The sequence below is a fragment of the Frieseomelitta varia genome, unplaced genomic scaffold, assembly GCF_011392965.1.
Source record: "Frieseomelitta varia isolate USP_RPSP 00005682 unplaced genomic scaffold, Fvar_1.2 scaffold_224, whole genome shotgun sequence".
In the NCBI taxonomy this organism is placed as follows: domain Eukaryota; kingdom Metazoa; phylum Arthropoda; class Insecta; order Hymenoptera; family Apidae; genus Frieseomelitta; species Frieseomelitta varia.
The window spans coordinates 285,710-300,119 of record NW_025109951.1 but is presented as its reverse complement, the minus strand read 5'-3'; the positions used below and the strand labels follow the sequence as shown (position 1 = coordinate 300,119).

Here is a 14,410-nt window from a genome sequence, read left to right as displayed (position 1 = left end):
TGGGAAGAGATCTATAGCGATATCCGATTCCACTGCCTAACATCGAAGGGACACTTTCGGCAAGTACTACAAGAAGCGTAGAAGAATATAAAATTAGAAACAATTAAAAAACTCATTACCAGGATGCCCAGAATGTGCCAGGCAGTTATTAGAAGCAAAGGCGGCTTTTTCAATGAAAAGGCGATTTAAGAAAAATATCTGTTTCTTTATGGGAAAAAAAATACGAAAGAAAATGTAAAAATTGTTGTCTAGTAGATTTGATAAATAAAATATCCTCAGTTCCTGTAAAAATGTGTAATTTCCTTTAATATATTCAGTTTTCCTTAAAAATCGTAGTGATTCCAATACGCTTTATATATATATATATATATATATATAGAGAGAGAGAGAGAGAGAGAGAGATAAAGAAATAGATAGATAGAGAGATAGAGAGAGAGAGAGAGAGAGAGAGAGAGAGAGAGAGAGAGAGAGAGAGAGAGAGAGGCTGTTATATAGATAAATGGTGGTGTAAACTATATAACAAAAATAAGTCAATATTTTTTTATATTTATATTAAATATATTTATATCAATTTAACTTGATTAAAGATATTAATTGATGTATTTGATATAAATATTGGTATGTTGATGTGATTTGATAATTCTGCCCGCAAAATTTTACTTTTTCTTTCTTGTCACAAAAGGTTTAATAGGTAATTTTAATAGTATTTCTCTTTAATGGTATTTTTTTAATAGTATTTTCTCCATCACTTTCAATTTTTGAGAAAACCAATTTTGAAAAAAAAAAGTTTAGAATTCAAATATTTGGATAACAAATATTTTATTTCTACATATGATAAAAATCATGTTGACCAGTGTAATCATCAGAGAGTTGTTTCACATATGAAAATAACTGGGAAATTTGGAATTAAATTTTTCCATTCAGTGTCTCATTAGGACGATAAACTTGGAACATGTTCAATTAATAATTAGCTCTGTACATTCTCGAAAGTACACTGTAAATTTCAAATCCAATTTTCTGGAAAATGGAACTTTTTATAAGAAAAATTATTCTACATTTCGTGTATTTTCGCAAGTAGAATAATTTCTCATCTGTTGTTCATTCCAATTTAATCCGGGAATTGGTCAAGTAATACAAATTTTTCAAATTCGTTTCCGTCGAAAACGGAATCTCTTGAAATCTCGAAAAATTTGATTCTTCTTTCTTTCGACTAGTTTTATCATGTAGAATTGTAGCACCAGTTACAATATGTATCAAAAATGATAGTTAAACTGTGAATTTTCTTGCATTTATACGAAATTTTAAAAAGCACAATATACGTTACATAAAAGAATATATAAAATATTTGGAACATAAGATTCTACTTTTTTTAATTATATTTTTAATTATTTCTCAAAAATATGAACTTGTACAAACATCCGTGAACTAATTATAACTATATCTTTTATCGAAGCACAACAAAGCTACTTTTGGATACAGCAATAATACATTTTAAAAAAGTAAGATATTAAAAAAACAAAACATAAAAAAGAATATGAACAGTTTATCAGCAGTATTTAGAATTAGGAAACAAGTGTATAGAAGGAATGTTCTTTTTGTGAAATATAAAATTGGCATACCTAAGTGATTGGCAAATAAGAAGACGAATAAAACAAATGGTGGTACAAAATTTAAGATAACATTTATTAAATAATATTTATAGAGATAGAAGTGAGAAATAGTAAACGAATGATACAAAAGTTCTTGAATAATTTATACAATCAATTCACTAACAGTGAAAGGGAGAAAAGTGAATAATACAGAATCTTCGTTAAACTGTGTATACTTTCAGTCTATCGGCATTTATTTACAACTATATACACGACGTTCGCGATTCTTAAGGGAAATAACAGTCTATATAAGAAAGTAGTCTGGTCCAACGAACGATCCACACTTGGGGAAGTCTTCCGGAGCAGGCACCATATCACTTGTTTCTCCAACTTGAAGGATCACGTCCAATCCGCGTGTCCACTCAGCGGCGTGCTCGTCACGCAACATCCAGTAACCTGAATTAATATAATCAAACAAATGTTTTCAAACACATTCTAAATCAATATCCGTCAGCATTAACTTGATTCTTTTAATTCAGCTTGAATTTAATAATTAATGAAATTTCTTTCAATTTAATTAATTCGAATTTGATAATTAATAAAATCAGAAAAATCGTTTCTCATATTAACATTCTATTATTACGATTCTTCTAAAATAATCTAAGATACTTTAGAATTAACTTGGAACTTTTGTCAGCATCTAACGGTAACTGATAGCTGAAACTCTAAAAAGTATTTTTCAACATCGGTACCAGAAATATGTGAAAGATTATTGAATCAAATTGGACAAAAATTTATGGTAATATTTTCAAAGCTATTATCTAATATATTATACTTGAGGTTTTAATTCATGCACTTTTTTATATTAAAAAGAAATTGAAAATTCACGGAGAAAATTGCACGTAGATAGCTGTCATTTTTTTAAAAAATTGATATTTTAAATCGGCATTGACAAGTGGTACCTTCTCTTGTACAATAAAAGTTCTGTTCTTTTTAACATAAAATTGAAAGAATTTTACCTGGTATCGCAGGTAGCATATAACATATAATGACAAGTAAAATATAATAACATACTATATATATAACATATAGTAAAATGTACATATTATTTTTTTAATGAAATGTAATTTTATCTCCAAAAAAATTTTTCAATTTTCCTCAGTTTGCAATTTAAAAGTATGTAATCCTTTCATTTAATTAATTAATTTGATTTTAATTTAGTAAATGATATACTTTTTAATTTAACTGATCAATTTAACTTTTTAAATTTAATTTTAATTTGTGAAAAAAGGAACGTTTATTGACCAAGACTAACATATGAAGAAACAAGTTTTAACATGTATGATACTAATACTTTTTATTTACAACATTATTTACAAATTTTACGTATTGTGCGATAGTGTCTCTTAAATTTTGTATATAGCAAATTTTCTTACTATGAAATGAATAAATTTAATATCTTTAATATACTTGTTACAAACGAGACATAGTTCTTTTTATAAATTTTTTACTGTGCATTATATATTTTATTTTTTTTATTATATATCATATATATTTTGGTTATAATTATTAATGTTTGTGACAAATGCTTTTCAACATATGTCTTTATCGGTGCATTTCTTAAATAAAAATTTATTTTTAAACGCTAATAAGAATTTTAATATCTTTTCAATACAAATTTAATAAATAAAAATTTATTTTTTAATACTGATAAGAGTATACCATGCCTCCGTCTATATTTATAATTTATAAATACAAGTCATCATACATTATGATTCTGGTCATCTAAAATGTTGCATACATATTAGAAAATATTCACAGAACCTTTTTTCTGTATCAGTAAATCTAACGTAGTCGTGATAAGTCTATTCGCAAGGCTCTTTATTTATGTTACTCAAAGAATTAAAGATATATTAAAATAAATCCACGATAAAGACGAAAATGTCCCGATGATGAACGTAATTGTAATAATTATACGATAAGAGACAAATAATATATATTACCTGGATTATCTGCTTTAAACCTGAGGGCAACCGCACCGAATTTCGGCACAACTACGGTATCTTTAGCCACGGTGCAGTCGATATTCCGTGAGAACAGTTGACCTTTGTCGTCCAGGCTTTTTAATTCATTCAGAGTCACGCTGCGCCCGAAATTTCGCGCTCCCACTACGTAGAAAGTATATCCATGCAGGTGATACACCAAATCGTCGAAACCACCTTACAAAGACAATAAAAAGATGCCAAACAATAATATCGAAAGCAATACTGGAAAGAAAACAATCTAAAACACAACACAAAAGTATCAAAAGCTATATTTCTTTTACAGCGAACATTTCTGCCGTTCCCAAGGATTTCTATTTTTAGAGGACTGTAGATCAATTTAGAGAAACAAAGATAAGCCACCTGCCTCTCGTAAATTCTATGTTCCAGTGTTGTTAAAATAAGCTTCGAGCTTGGAAAAAATCGAATCGCGATTCTTAGCTTTTCGGGCTTGTTCAACTGCAATGCTGATCGACTCAAAGATTCAAGCGTTGAATCTGTAAAAGCTGAAATGCTCGAATTCTGAACCCACGTGGGGATAGCACGCACGTGTAATCAACGATCTGATAATTAAATCATAATTTGTCCGATTATAAACATTGCGTCTTGAAGTAAGGTTAGTATTCATATATGTCTATATGTAATACATATATATATATTAACGTTTTATATTTTTATATTTTTTTAATATATATATTAAAAAATATAAATAATATATATATTAACATACATATATATTAAGATATATATTAACATATTATATAATTATTTATAATTTATATAAATAATATATATATTAACATTTAACATATATATTTATAATTTATATAAATAATATATATATTAACATTTTATATTTTTATAATAATAATATATATATAAATATTAACGTTATTTATATTTTTATATTTTTTTAATATATATATATATATAGTATTTTTATAATATATATATAGTAACATTTTATATTTTTATATTTTTTTAATATATATATTAAAAAATATAAATAATATATATATATTAACATTTTATATTTTTCATAATAATAATAATAATAATAATAATATATATATATTAACGTTATTTATATTTTTATAAAGGGGCATAAATCATACAGATATTCGCGATCAATAAATGTTATTTTTTACCGAATGTTCACAAGTACTCCACATAAGTACTTTCGTTTTAGAAAACTACGTGTATATTGCCAATTAAAAGTCGAGCTGTATACAGCGATGATTATAAATATGTAGATCTACATCTACAACATCGTCAAATGTCACGTATATAAATAATAGTGTCGTATTACTCATGGAATAAATCTAAAGCTAAGTTTTAAAAATTTAACGCTTCAGTCTTAAAGCTTTGAAAACATGAGCTATGACATCAGCCTTTAAGGTTGACTCTTGCAGCTTGCAAGATTCATCTTTAAGGTTTTAACTACTCTTGGCTACCAAAAACTTCGAAAGAGTCTGATGGACATAAGTATTCATAAAGTAAAAGAATAGTAAAAGACAATGACACTTACATATAATTATATGCAATGAAAATTATAAATTACACATAATGAGAATTATAAATTACATTATCGAAATTGTTTGAGAATTTTAATTCGAACAGTCTGTCATTCAAACAGAATCGTGGCCTAGTGGCCTCCTGTCGAGTTATTTTACATTTATTATTATATATTTTGTCATGTTTTTTATAATTATTTTTCACAATTAGAAAGAATTTACCAAACTATGAGAGAAAATTTTACTAAAAATATAACGTCAGTGGAACATAATGTTATGTTTGATTCTGTGATAAATCGACGTTTCGTTTAACGACTGACAGGAATCACCATTTTTTCGAGAAAAAAAAAAAAAAAAAAAAAAAAAAAAACAATGTATCTTACATCAAAAAATGAACTTCAATGATTCGAAGCATAAAATCAATGCATTTTTACGGAATTGTACTAAAAAGATTTGATAATTCAGTAGTAAAAAAAAAATATAGCATTCTTAAACATCAAAATAAATTTATAATTTTTTTAATCTCCATTTGTATAAATTTTTTTCATGACTAAATCTATAAGGGATTTCTTTTTTCATTATTTTATTAAACATTATATTTAAATGTCCGAATATTAATATGAGCAACTCTATGCAATCTTTGTCAAAAGCAGATTGTTATAATCGTAATATAATTATTATAAATAAAATAACAATTGTGTTTTTATTAAAATCATTTTGATTATAAATAATGATCATATTTGGCCGAAAAATTCTTCTGTTACCAATAATCATTATTAATAAAAGAAATTTAAAGATTATTAAAAGAAATTTAAATCGGTTAGTCATAACAGTTATGACAAAAACTCCTTTTCAATTGCTCATAACAGCTATCGATGAGGCAAATTTATTTCGATTCTTTCTCTTCGTTAATTTCGAGATTTGCGTCAGAAAATAATTCTACGATTTTTAAAATATTTCAATGCGCTCTCACTCTGTGAGCAACCGAAATACCTAAAATAAAATTAATCCTTATCAAATAATAGTTATCGAATGGTAACGAAACAAATTTTGTCACTTATAATCACTGCTTATAATGAAGATGTTTAATTTTGTAATCATTTAATTTTTAAAAAATCTTATTTACATTTTGAGAGTAATATCTTCAACAATGAACAAATTTATCTTCACTTCAGGAATGAACAAATTTTAGTTATTGATGTTCTTTGTAAAAATTTTTCACTTAACTGTCACTTGTGGTTCCTGGTCAACAATACTCGTATCAAATTTTTTTAATAAACATGGCAGACGAAATTAAATATCGGACTTTCGTGCATGTTGTACTGTCAATGAACGAAAACATAATTCACGTACTGCATATATTTTACTTTGTATATTTATTTCATCGACGATTTCTTCCGATTTCTCTCTTTTCGATTTCTTTCTCTTTGAACAAAGATACCGAACGATTTCTTGGAGTCTTATTTTATAACTATTATGATGCAAAATAATTGGAAAAAAAAGTTCCGAGTGAGATGTTCTTGACCTTAATGAGTCAAGAATATGGGTCGCAATGATGATGAAGCGTATAAGTAACACATACGTTTAAAAACTTTCTTGAGATACGAATATTTTCAAACTGTGAAGTCGACGTTTACCATTTTCTATTTAAGTTCCGAGCGCTTTTACCAGTTGAAACTCGATTCTCGAGTAGTATTATACATTGTAACTTTCTCTTCAATTTTCAGAAACACAGCGGAAAGACGTGAGAAACGAGAAACGAGAAACGAGAAACGACGAAGTTAAAAATGGTGATATTTGTCAACAATAGTAACAGAATCAAACGAAGAAACTGTGTTTCTGCTTTACGTCAGAAACAACTGTCGTGGAACAAAGTTACGATCAATATTTCCAGCCTCTGCAACGAAGAGAAATATAGAGCAAGGCTCTCAGCTCTCAAGGCAACGCTCCAGCAGCGTGTTAATCCGGTTCGTTTTATCCAATCCTTCCGAAACAATCCTTGATACTTTTCACGCGTCTACGTAAATTTAACAAAACATTTAATTCACTACGGAGATTAAAATTAAATATTGATACAGCTACCTGGAGGATTGGTGTTTTTTAAATTCATTCATTTTCGCAAGGAGAACCTGTGAATTGGAAATTGCAGTCTCGAGTGTTTCGCATTCACTTTTTGTGAAAAGCAATAATCACTCTTCGGGTGATTAATTTTAAATTCAATCTCGAGCGTTATGCAGTCAAACTGCGCAGTGGATGGTAAGTATAACAAACCCTCTTAGTATCTTGCAACTTTTCTATATATCGTCTGAAAGTACGAGGCATTGTCGTAGAAACAGAACAAGTGAAAAACAGACACACTGTTTTTCAGTAAAGACATTTTGTAAGAAGCCATTTGATTGTTCAAAATATTGTTCAAAGTGTAAAATATCGCGGAGCCGATATTTTATATCAGCTCTTGGGTATTAAAAGGGTCAAAATTTAAATTAAAACTTAAAAATTTCTTTATAAATCTTCGAGGTAAAAATGTTTCACGATGATTTATCATTAAGTTTCATAATGAATTATCATTCAAAAAAGAATGAAAAATTTCATGAAATGCAGAAATGTTCCACTAGATTTCTTTTAAAATAATTCTGTCAAATAAAAATTGAAGAGTTCTTAGAAATATGACCGTTTTTTTGAAAAATGCTCTTTTCCTATTACATTTTTGGAATCTATGGATTTAACTTTATATGTCACTCAATTACGAATCTTAATACAACGCAGTAATTGGATAGAAAAAAAGAATTAAACGAAAAAATAAGCACTCTTTTCATTTATTTAATTGTTCGTTAAATGTGAAAAAATAATATCTTTCTCCTATTAATTGCAAATCATTTAAATATAAATCTCGAAATCGAAAAAAAAATGAATTTAATCATAATAAACCTTATGAATCACTAAGACATACTTCTATTATTCCGTTTAAAATAGCCAAAGTAAAAGACATTGAAAATCTTTTAGAATATATAGATTTAAAAAACGCAATAATCCTGCGAAAAATTGTTGAAAATAATTAAAGTTTGTTAAAACGTACGTTGAAATATAAATTTATGCAACTATTAAAAAAATTCATTGAAGTTGAAATATTTAGTTATTTATTTTTATTTTTGTAAAAATAAAGTTGAGAAGATTTCTTATATTTTCTGGTAATGGTATGAAAATTTTTATATTTGTTTAAAATATAACATTATGCACATATATATCTTTTTTCAATATTTTCTAACAAGAGAAAATCCGATTTTTTTACTACGCCATGCAATATATACTTTGCTATCTTTTCATTTATACTAACAATGAACTTTACGCAACATTGTTTTGGAAAATATTCTATCGGTATTACGATTTTATTAATACAATAAGATTTTCAAACCGAATATTTCAAAACACTTGATACGAAGATGTTTGCCAGTGGAAACTTGATTTTTCGTTTCGTTTCATGACGAAACCCTACGATCGTACACATATAAGGCATCTTCCGTAAGACATCGAAGACATTAATATGTATGTATATAAAATATTCCAACAGAATGAATTTTCTTTTTTAAATACAATCCGTTGCCCTGCGATTTTCTTCTCAGTCTTCAGCAAACATTAGTTATTCAGTAATATTATGTACATAACTGTGTATTTATTTTCAGTTTGAAAAATTGAAATTTCCAATTCCACAGGACTACAGTTAACTTTCTCTTTTAAATCGACAGACGAGTGTAACTCGATATTATAATTCAAACAGTTAATTTTGAAAATTTTATTTCATTTAAAATTTAATAGATTCTTTTTCATAACAATTTAATCGGTCACTAAAATATTCGATAATCGTAAAACATTTTTAGTGATATTATTACTAAAATTATTTAGAGAATTTTATCCCTTGTGTCAATTCGACACATTTTTCATGTACAGTGTTATACAACACATTTCATATATTTTGTAATAAAAGTGAAGCTCTGTAACATTCTAATCTATTTTCCTGGCATATAACACATATTTCTGACATTTTCATGACAAAATGTACCAGAGCTGCAAATAATATTTTCAAGTTCCTTCAACAGACAGTATATCGTTTTCTAATTATGCAATGTAGCAAGATTCTCGGTGCGTGTAAAGTGTAGATGTATCTATAATTTTGAATATAATTGAAACAAGTAAAAATCCAAAACAATTAGCAAATAACATCAGACGAAACTGGAGAAAAAAAGAAAGTGAGATCGCGACATAAAATTGAATATTTATACGCAAGTGTGTGAATGTTATATACTGAATAGAAAAATTTCATCGATTTATTTTTGATAGAAGAATTTTTAAATTTAACGATTCATCTTTTACGATTGCGCGACACCAAGGAACAAATTAAGTTCGAAAAGTGAGGGACGAAATGAAAAAAATAGACGATTGAAACAGGGAAATGACTCATAAATTTTTAACAGCTCGTTTAGACGAACAAACGTTTTTAAATGATGAATAATTAGCTTTTCATTTCCGAGATCATTCTACGTTGCTCTACGAAATTGCAAAAGAGGGAGAAGAAGAGAAGAACGAAATTTCCTCGTGAATCTTTTTCGAAGATATTATTTCAAATAGTAAATTTATTATTTCAAAATAATCATTTCACTTAATTTATTCAAATAAATGGAGAAAATCCCTTCTTATAAAAAAAAAAAAAAAAAAGGAAAAGAAAAAGTGAAAAGAGCAAGCGTGAAAGTACAAAAATAAATAAGATGAAGATATTAGTATATAAAATATTAATATATAAATAAAATAATGTAATAAAATACTAATATATAAATAAAATAATAATACACAATAGATGGATAATAAGATAAATGAGATAAAGATAGTAATAGTCACAGTAACAAATGAAAATAATGAAAATAGAAATATTAGGTATGGTAAAAAATAGACTAAAAGAACAAATGTAGTAAACGAGTAAGTAAAAAGTAACTTATTAGTAGATAAAGAAGATGAGTTATGTTAAAGTATCACTGAGAGTCATCAAAGCTTTATTTGCCTTCTTTTCAAAGCAATAAATTGAATAAAGAAAGATTAAATGAAAATAATGAAAATAGAAGTATTAGGTATGGTAGAAGATAGACTAAAAGAACAAATGTAGTAAACGAGTAAGTAAAAAGTAACTTATTAGTAGATAAAGAAGATGAGTTATGTTAAAGTATCACTGAGAGTCATCAAAGCTTTATTTGCCTTCTTTTCAAAGCAATAAATTGAATAAAGAAAGATTAAATGAAAATAATGAAAATAGAAGTATTAGGTATGGTAGAAGATAGACTAAAAGAACAAATGTAGTAAACGAGTAAGTAAAAAGTAACTTATTAGTAGATAAAGAAGATGAGTTATGTTAAAGTATCACTGAGAGTCATCAAAGCTTTATTTGCCTTCTTTTCAAAGCAATAAATTGAATAAAGAAAGATTTAATTTTATTGCATGATCAGTTACTCAGGTTGCACATGCGTACGATTATGGCTGGATTATATCAAAATTCTATTACACAATAATTAATAGAAATAACTTGGTCATGCAGTAAACGTTAAATAAAACTAACAACTACTAACTACTGCACTATAATTAATGCATAGAAATAAATTAAATTGATTAAATGTAAAAAAAAAGATAATTAATTACCTTGATCGAGGAGAATGATTTCGACGGTTGCTCCGAGCGGTATATACCTCACGTGAACGCACTCGCAAATGTTTGAAGTGATTGCATCGGTACGACGGCAACGTCGCGACGACAACGACGCCGTTTCGTTGTTCTCAGCACGAGCGTCGTCCTCGTCGGGGGTAGAAGAGCACAAAGTTTCTTCGGCGATGTCGGTACCTTGTGTCAACAACGGCGACGATGGATACGTGAACGTCGCGTTGTTCACATTCAGAACCTTCATCCCCTCGCCACTGTTTCCTTAAATAATAATTAGAAATTTTTCGTTTAGACACTTAATCGTTAAAACAGCGTTACAGGATAATTACAGTTTAAAAACATGTGGCGCTGGCGCATTTTACGCATACATTTTTGCAACTCCGAATTTTTCCATAAACATCATCATGATAGAATGATAATGTGAAATGTCCAAATCAAATGAAGAATCTATCCAGAAAGTGTCCTGTTACTTCTGAAACACTCTTCATCATTCGCCACTATAGTCGATAAAAAAAGAAGCAAAAAGGAAGATCCAAATACAGTTCACATATTAGTGAGTACAGTTTTTAAACAAGGATCTGGATTAGATATTTTTATACGCTGTTACGTTTTTATTTATATTTTGTTTAACTGTGAAATTAACTTAAAAATTAGTTTAAAGAGGGCTAAAATTTCATAGTAAAATTCTTGAAACGATTGCAAAATTGACACGAAACCGTAGAAATAACGTGCAAATGAATAGATTAAATTATCTAGTTTATAATTTTGACGTATTTCAGCTACGACCGTACAATTGAATGAAAACTCGCTGAATTTCGCTAATTGACATTTATTGCTCCTGTGTTTATTGAGTCGGAAATATCAACAGTACAGTTTATTCTAAATATCTGTTAAGTAACACATCGTTTGTACCTATTACTGGCGATGTTACAAATTAGGTAACGCAAATAATATTTTAAATACTCCTCTAAATACTAAAATGCTATTTCAAACATTATTGCACTTGACTGCGAATGCTTATGCAAATTCTTGAACTTTTGTCTAATTGAAAAAAATGTAAGCTAGTTAGAAATTTGTATCATGAATTCTTCTTGTTATTATAAATAAACGTATAATAATATATGAAGTATTTGTGATCCAAAAAGTAAGTGATTCTACATTAAGAAATAAGTCGAAAAGAAAGAATAAAATTTTTTTCCTTTAAGGCTCCATTTTCGAAAAAAATTGGGTTTGAACATTTATCAAATATATTTAAATTTGAACTGGTCAGAAATGTATAAAAAGAGCAGAAGATTATTTTATTTGTGAAAATAAGTCAAAAAAGTAAAATACAATATTTTTATAATGCCCTTCATTTTCAAGAAAATTCAATTTCTGCTAATTTTTAACTAGTAAACTAAATATTGTCAAAGCCTATTTTGGAAATAAGATTTTAAACAGAAAAATTTTGTTCTGCGTTTCTTCACTTATTTTCGTAAATAGAACAATTTCTTATCAAGTATAGAATTAACTAAATTCATGCTACTCGAATTTAGTTTTTTAAACTCAATTTTCTCGAAAACGGAATATCTTACAAAAAAATTTTATTCTACATTTTCTACTCATTTTTACATATAATCTCCTATTCTTCATTTCTAATCAACGAAATTGAAAAGTAGGTAAATTTAAGTGTACTTGATTTAAGTAAAAAATTTTATTCTTTCTTTTCGACTTGTTTTTAACCGGTGATAATATAAAATATAAAATATGCAGAGTGTTCCTGATATAATCAAAAAGGAGGTCATTCTACATAATAACAAATTTTAATTAAGTTAAATTTAATAATTTAATAATAAATTGAATTTAAATTTAATAATAAATTAATAATAAATTTAAAAGACAGAACAAAATTGTTTCATTTAGGTCTTCAATTTTGAGAAGATCGAGTTTGAAAATTTATTAAATATATTCAAATTTTGTTAACTATGAGATGAACAGAATTGATAGGAGATTATTCTACGTGCAAACCCAAGTTAAAAATGTGACATAACATTTTTTTCATTTTCAAATTTCATTTTCGAGAAAATAGACTTTGAACATGTTCCGTTAAAAATTGCCTCGGTAATAACATTTTAAATACGATTTTCTCGAAAACAAAGCATCATAAAAAAGAATTTTATTCTACATTTTTTCGTATGTAGGATAACCTTCTATTAATTATTCTTTTCTGTCACGAATACGTTAAGTTCAAGTATACTTGATAAATTTTCAAGTTCAAGTTTCTCAAAAAAATTCTATTTTTTTTCCCCCGATCTATTTTTACACATAAAATTGGACGGTTGTACCATAATTTCGAGAACATCCTGAATAAAATGAGATACACCCTATAATTATTTTGTAATGTATGTTGACAGTATGTAATGAGTGCTATATTATACTACAATAATATTTAATATATAATTTTAATATTTAATATATAATTTTCAACTGTGCACATTCTACAAATTTCTGGCACCTTCAAATTTTGCGTCAATATATAAAAATTCGCTATTTACTTATAAGAAATAAAATCTACACTTCTGTCGTCACATTTCACATCGTATCATCATTTCATTAACCATTAAATTTCTTCGGAATTACTTTCGTGTCGCACCTTGTCAGACACGTATCCTTGATAGTTATTGAAAGTGAAATAAGATGGACGATATCAGACACATCGAGATCAAACTAAGTATAATACGAACGTTGAAGAACAGACAGTAGGTACTGTAATTAGGGATTATAATACCTTCCGACTTCTTGACGTTTAAAATATCGACTTCGTGTCTGTCAATTTTCACGCTTTCTTTCTGTATCATTAAATCAAATTGTATGAAATTACGAGTGATTATGTTGTAATGTGGTTTCAGTCACGCAAGCTTGAAATCGCTCATCACGAGAAGACAAAATGAAAAAAGACAGAAAAAAATTTATATTAGATTTGTGGAAATATTTCTATTTTATTATATATATTTCTATTTTTACGCATTCATGCATGTAATTTTTAATGTAATTTTTATGCATGTAATATGTGAGAAAGTGTGTAAATTATCTGAGATACAATGCTTTTTACAATTTTCTGCTTTCTATCTTTTAAGAAAATGCTACCTCTTTAACACAGAATCGCCAACTTAATCAAAATGATCAATTTCTTGGAGTAATTTTGCAATGTTCCAGTTATTAAGCAAATTATTTTCTAAATTTGAATTTACATTCTGTCTGTTATACAGGGTGATTCACATAATTTGCATACTTGAAATAACTTTTGATCTAATGAAAAATGTCTAATGAAAAATTGTTTGACACAAAAATTGTTGGTTGGTTTTAAGGGATGCAAAATGTAGCGTATCAATTTTTTGTGTGTGTTGAAATTTTCAGGGTCATTTGTATTTTTGCGTTGATAAAAATTTTTTGGAATGCATAAAAATCCGATCAATTTAACATAATTATTAGGATATACTGTTCAATTTGAAGATTTTACCGACAGAAAGACACTTGTACGTAATTTTACTAATTTCAATAACATAATATATGAGGGCATAGGCCATCT

At 27.2% G+C, this 14,410-nt stretch overlaps 1 protein-coding gene across 7 annotated transcripts in view; it reads right to left on the bottom strand.

Moving 5' to 3' along the window:
• Positions 1 to 1,810: 1,810 nt before the first annotated feature.
• LOC122527529 (laccase-4-like) overlaps positions 1,811 to 14,410 on the bottom strand; it is a 31,779-nt gene continuing 19,179 nt past the window's right edge. For all 7 annotated transcript variants that reach the window (XM_043651792.1, XM_043651787.1, XM_043651791.1 and 4 more), the window contains 3 exons: positions 10,825 to 11,103; positions 3,593 to 3,808; positions 1,811 to 2,045 (listed from right to left, as the gene is read on the bottom strand). In XM_043651792.1, the coding sequence (XP_043507727.1) occupies positions 1,894 to 2,045; positions 3,593 to 3,808; positions 10,825 to 11,103 (647 nt within the window). In that variant the 3' untranslated portion in view covers positions 1,811 to 1,893. The remainder of the gene's footprint in view (positions 2,046 to 3,592; positions 3,809 to 10,824; positions 11,104 to 14,410) is intronic.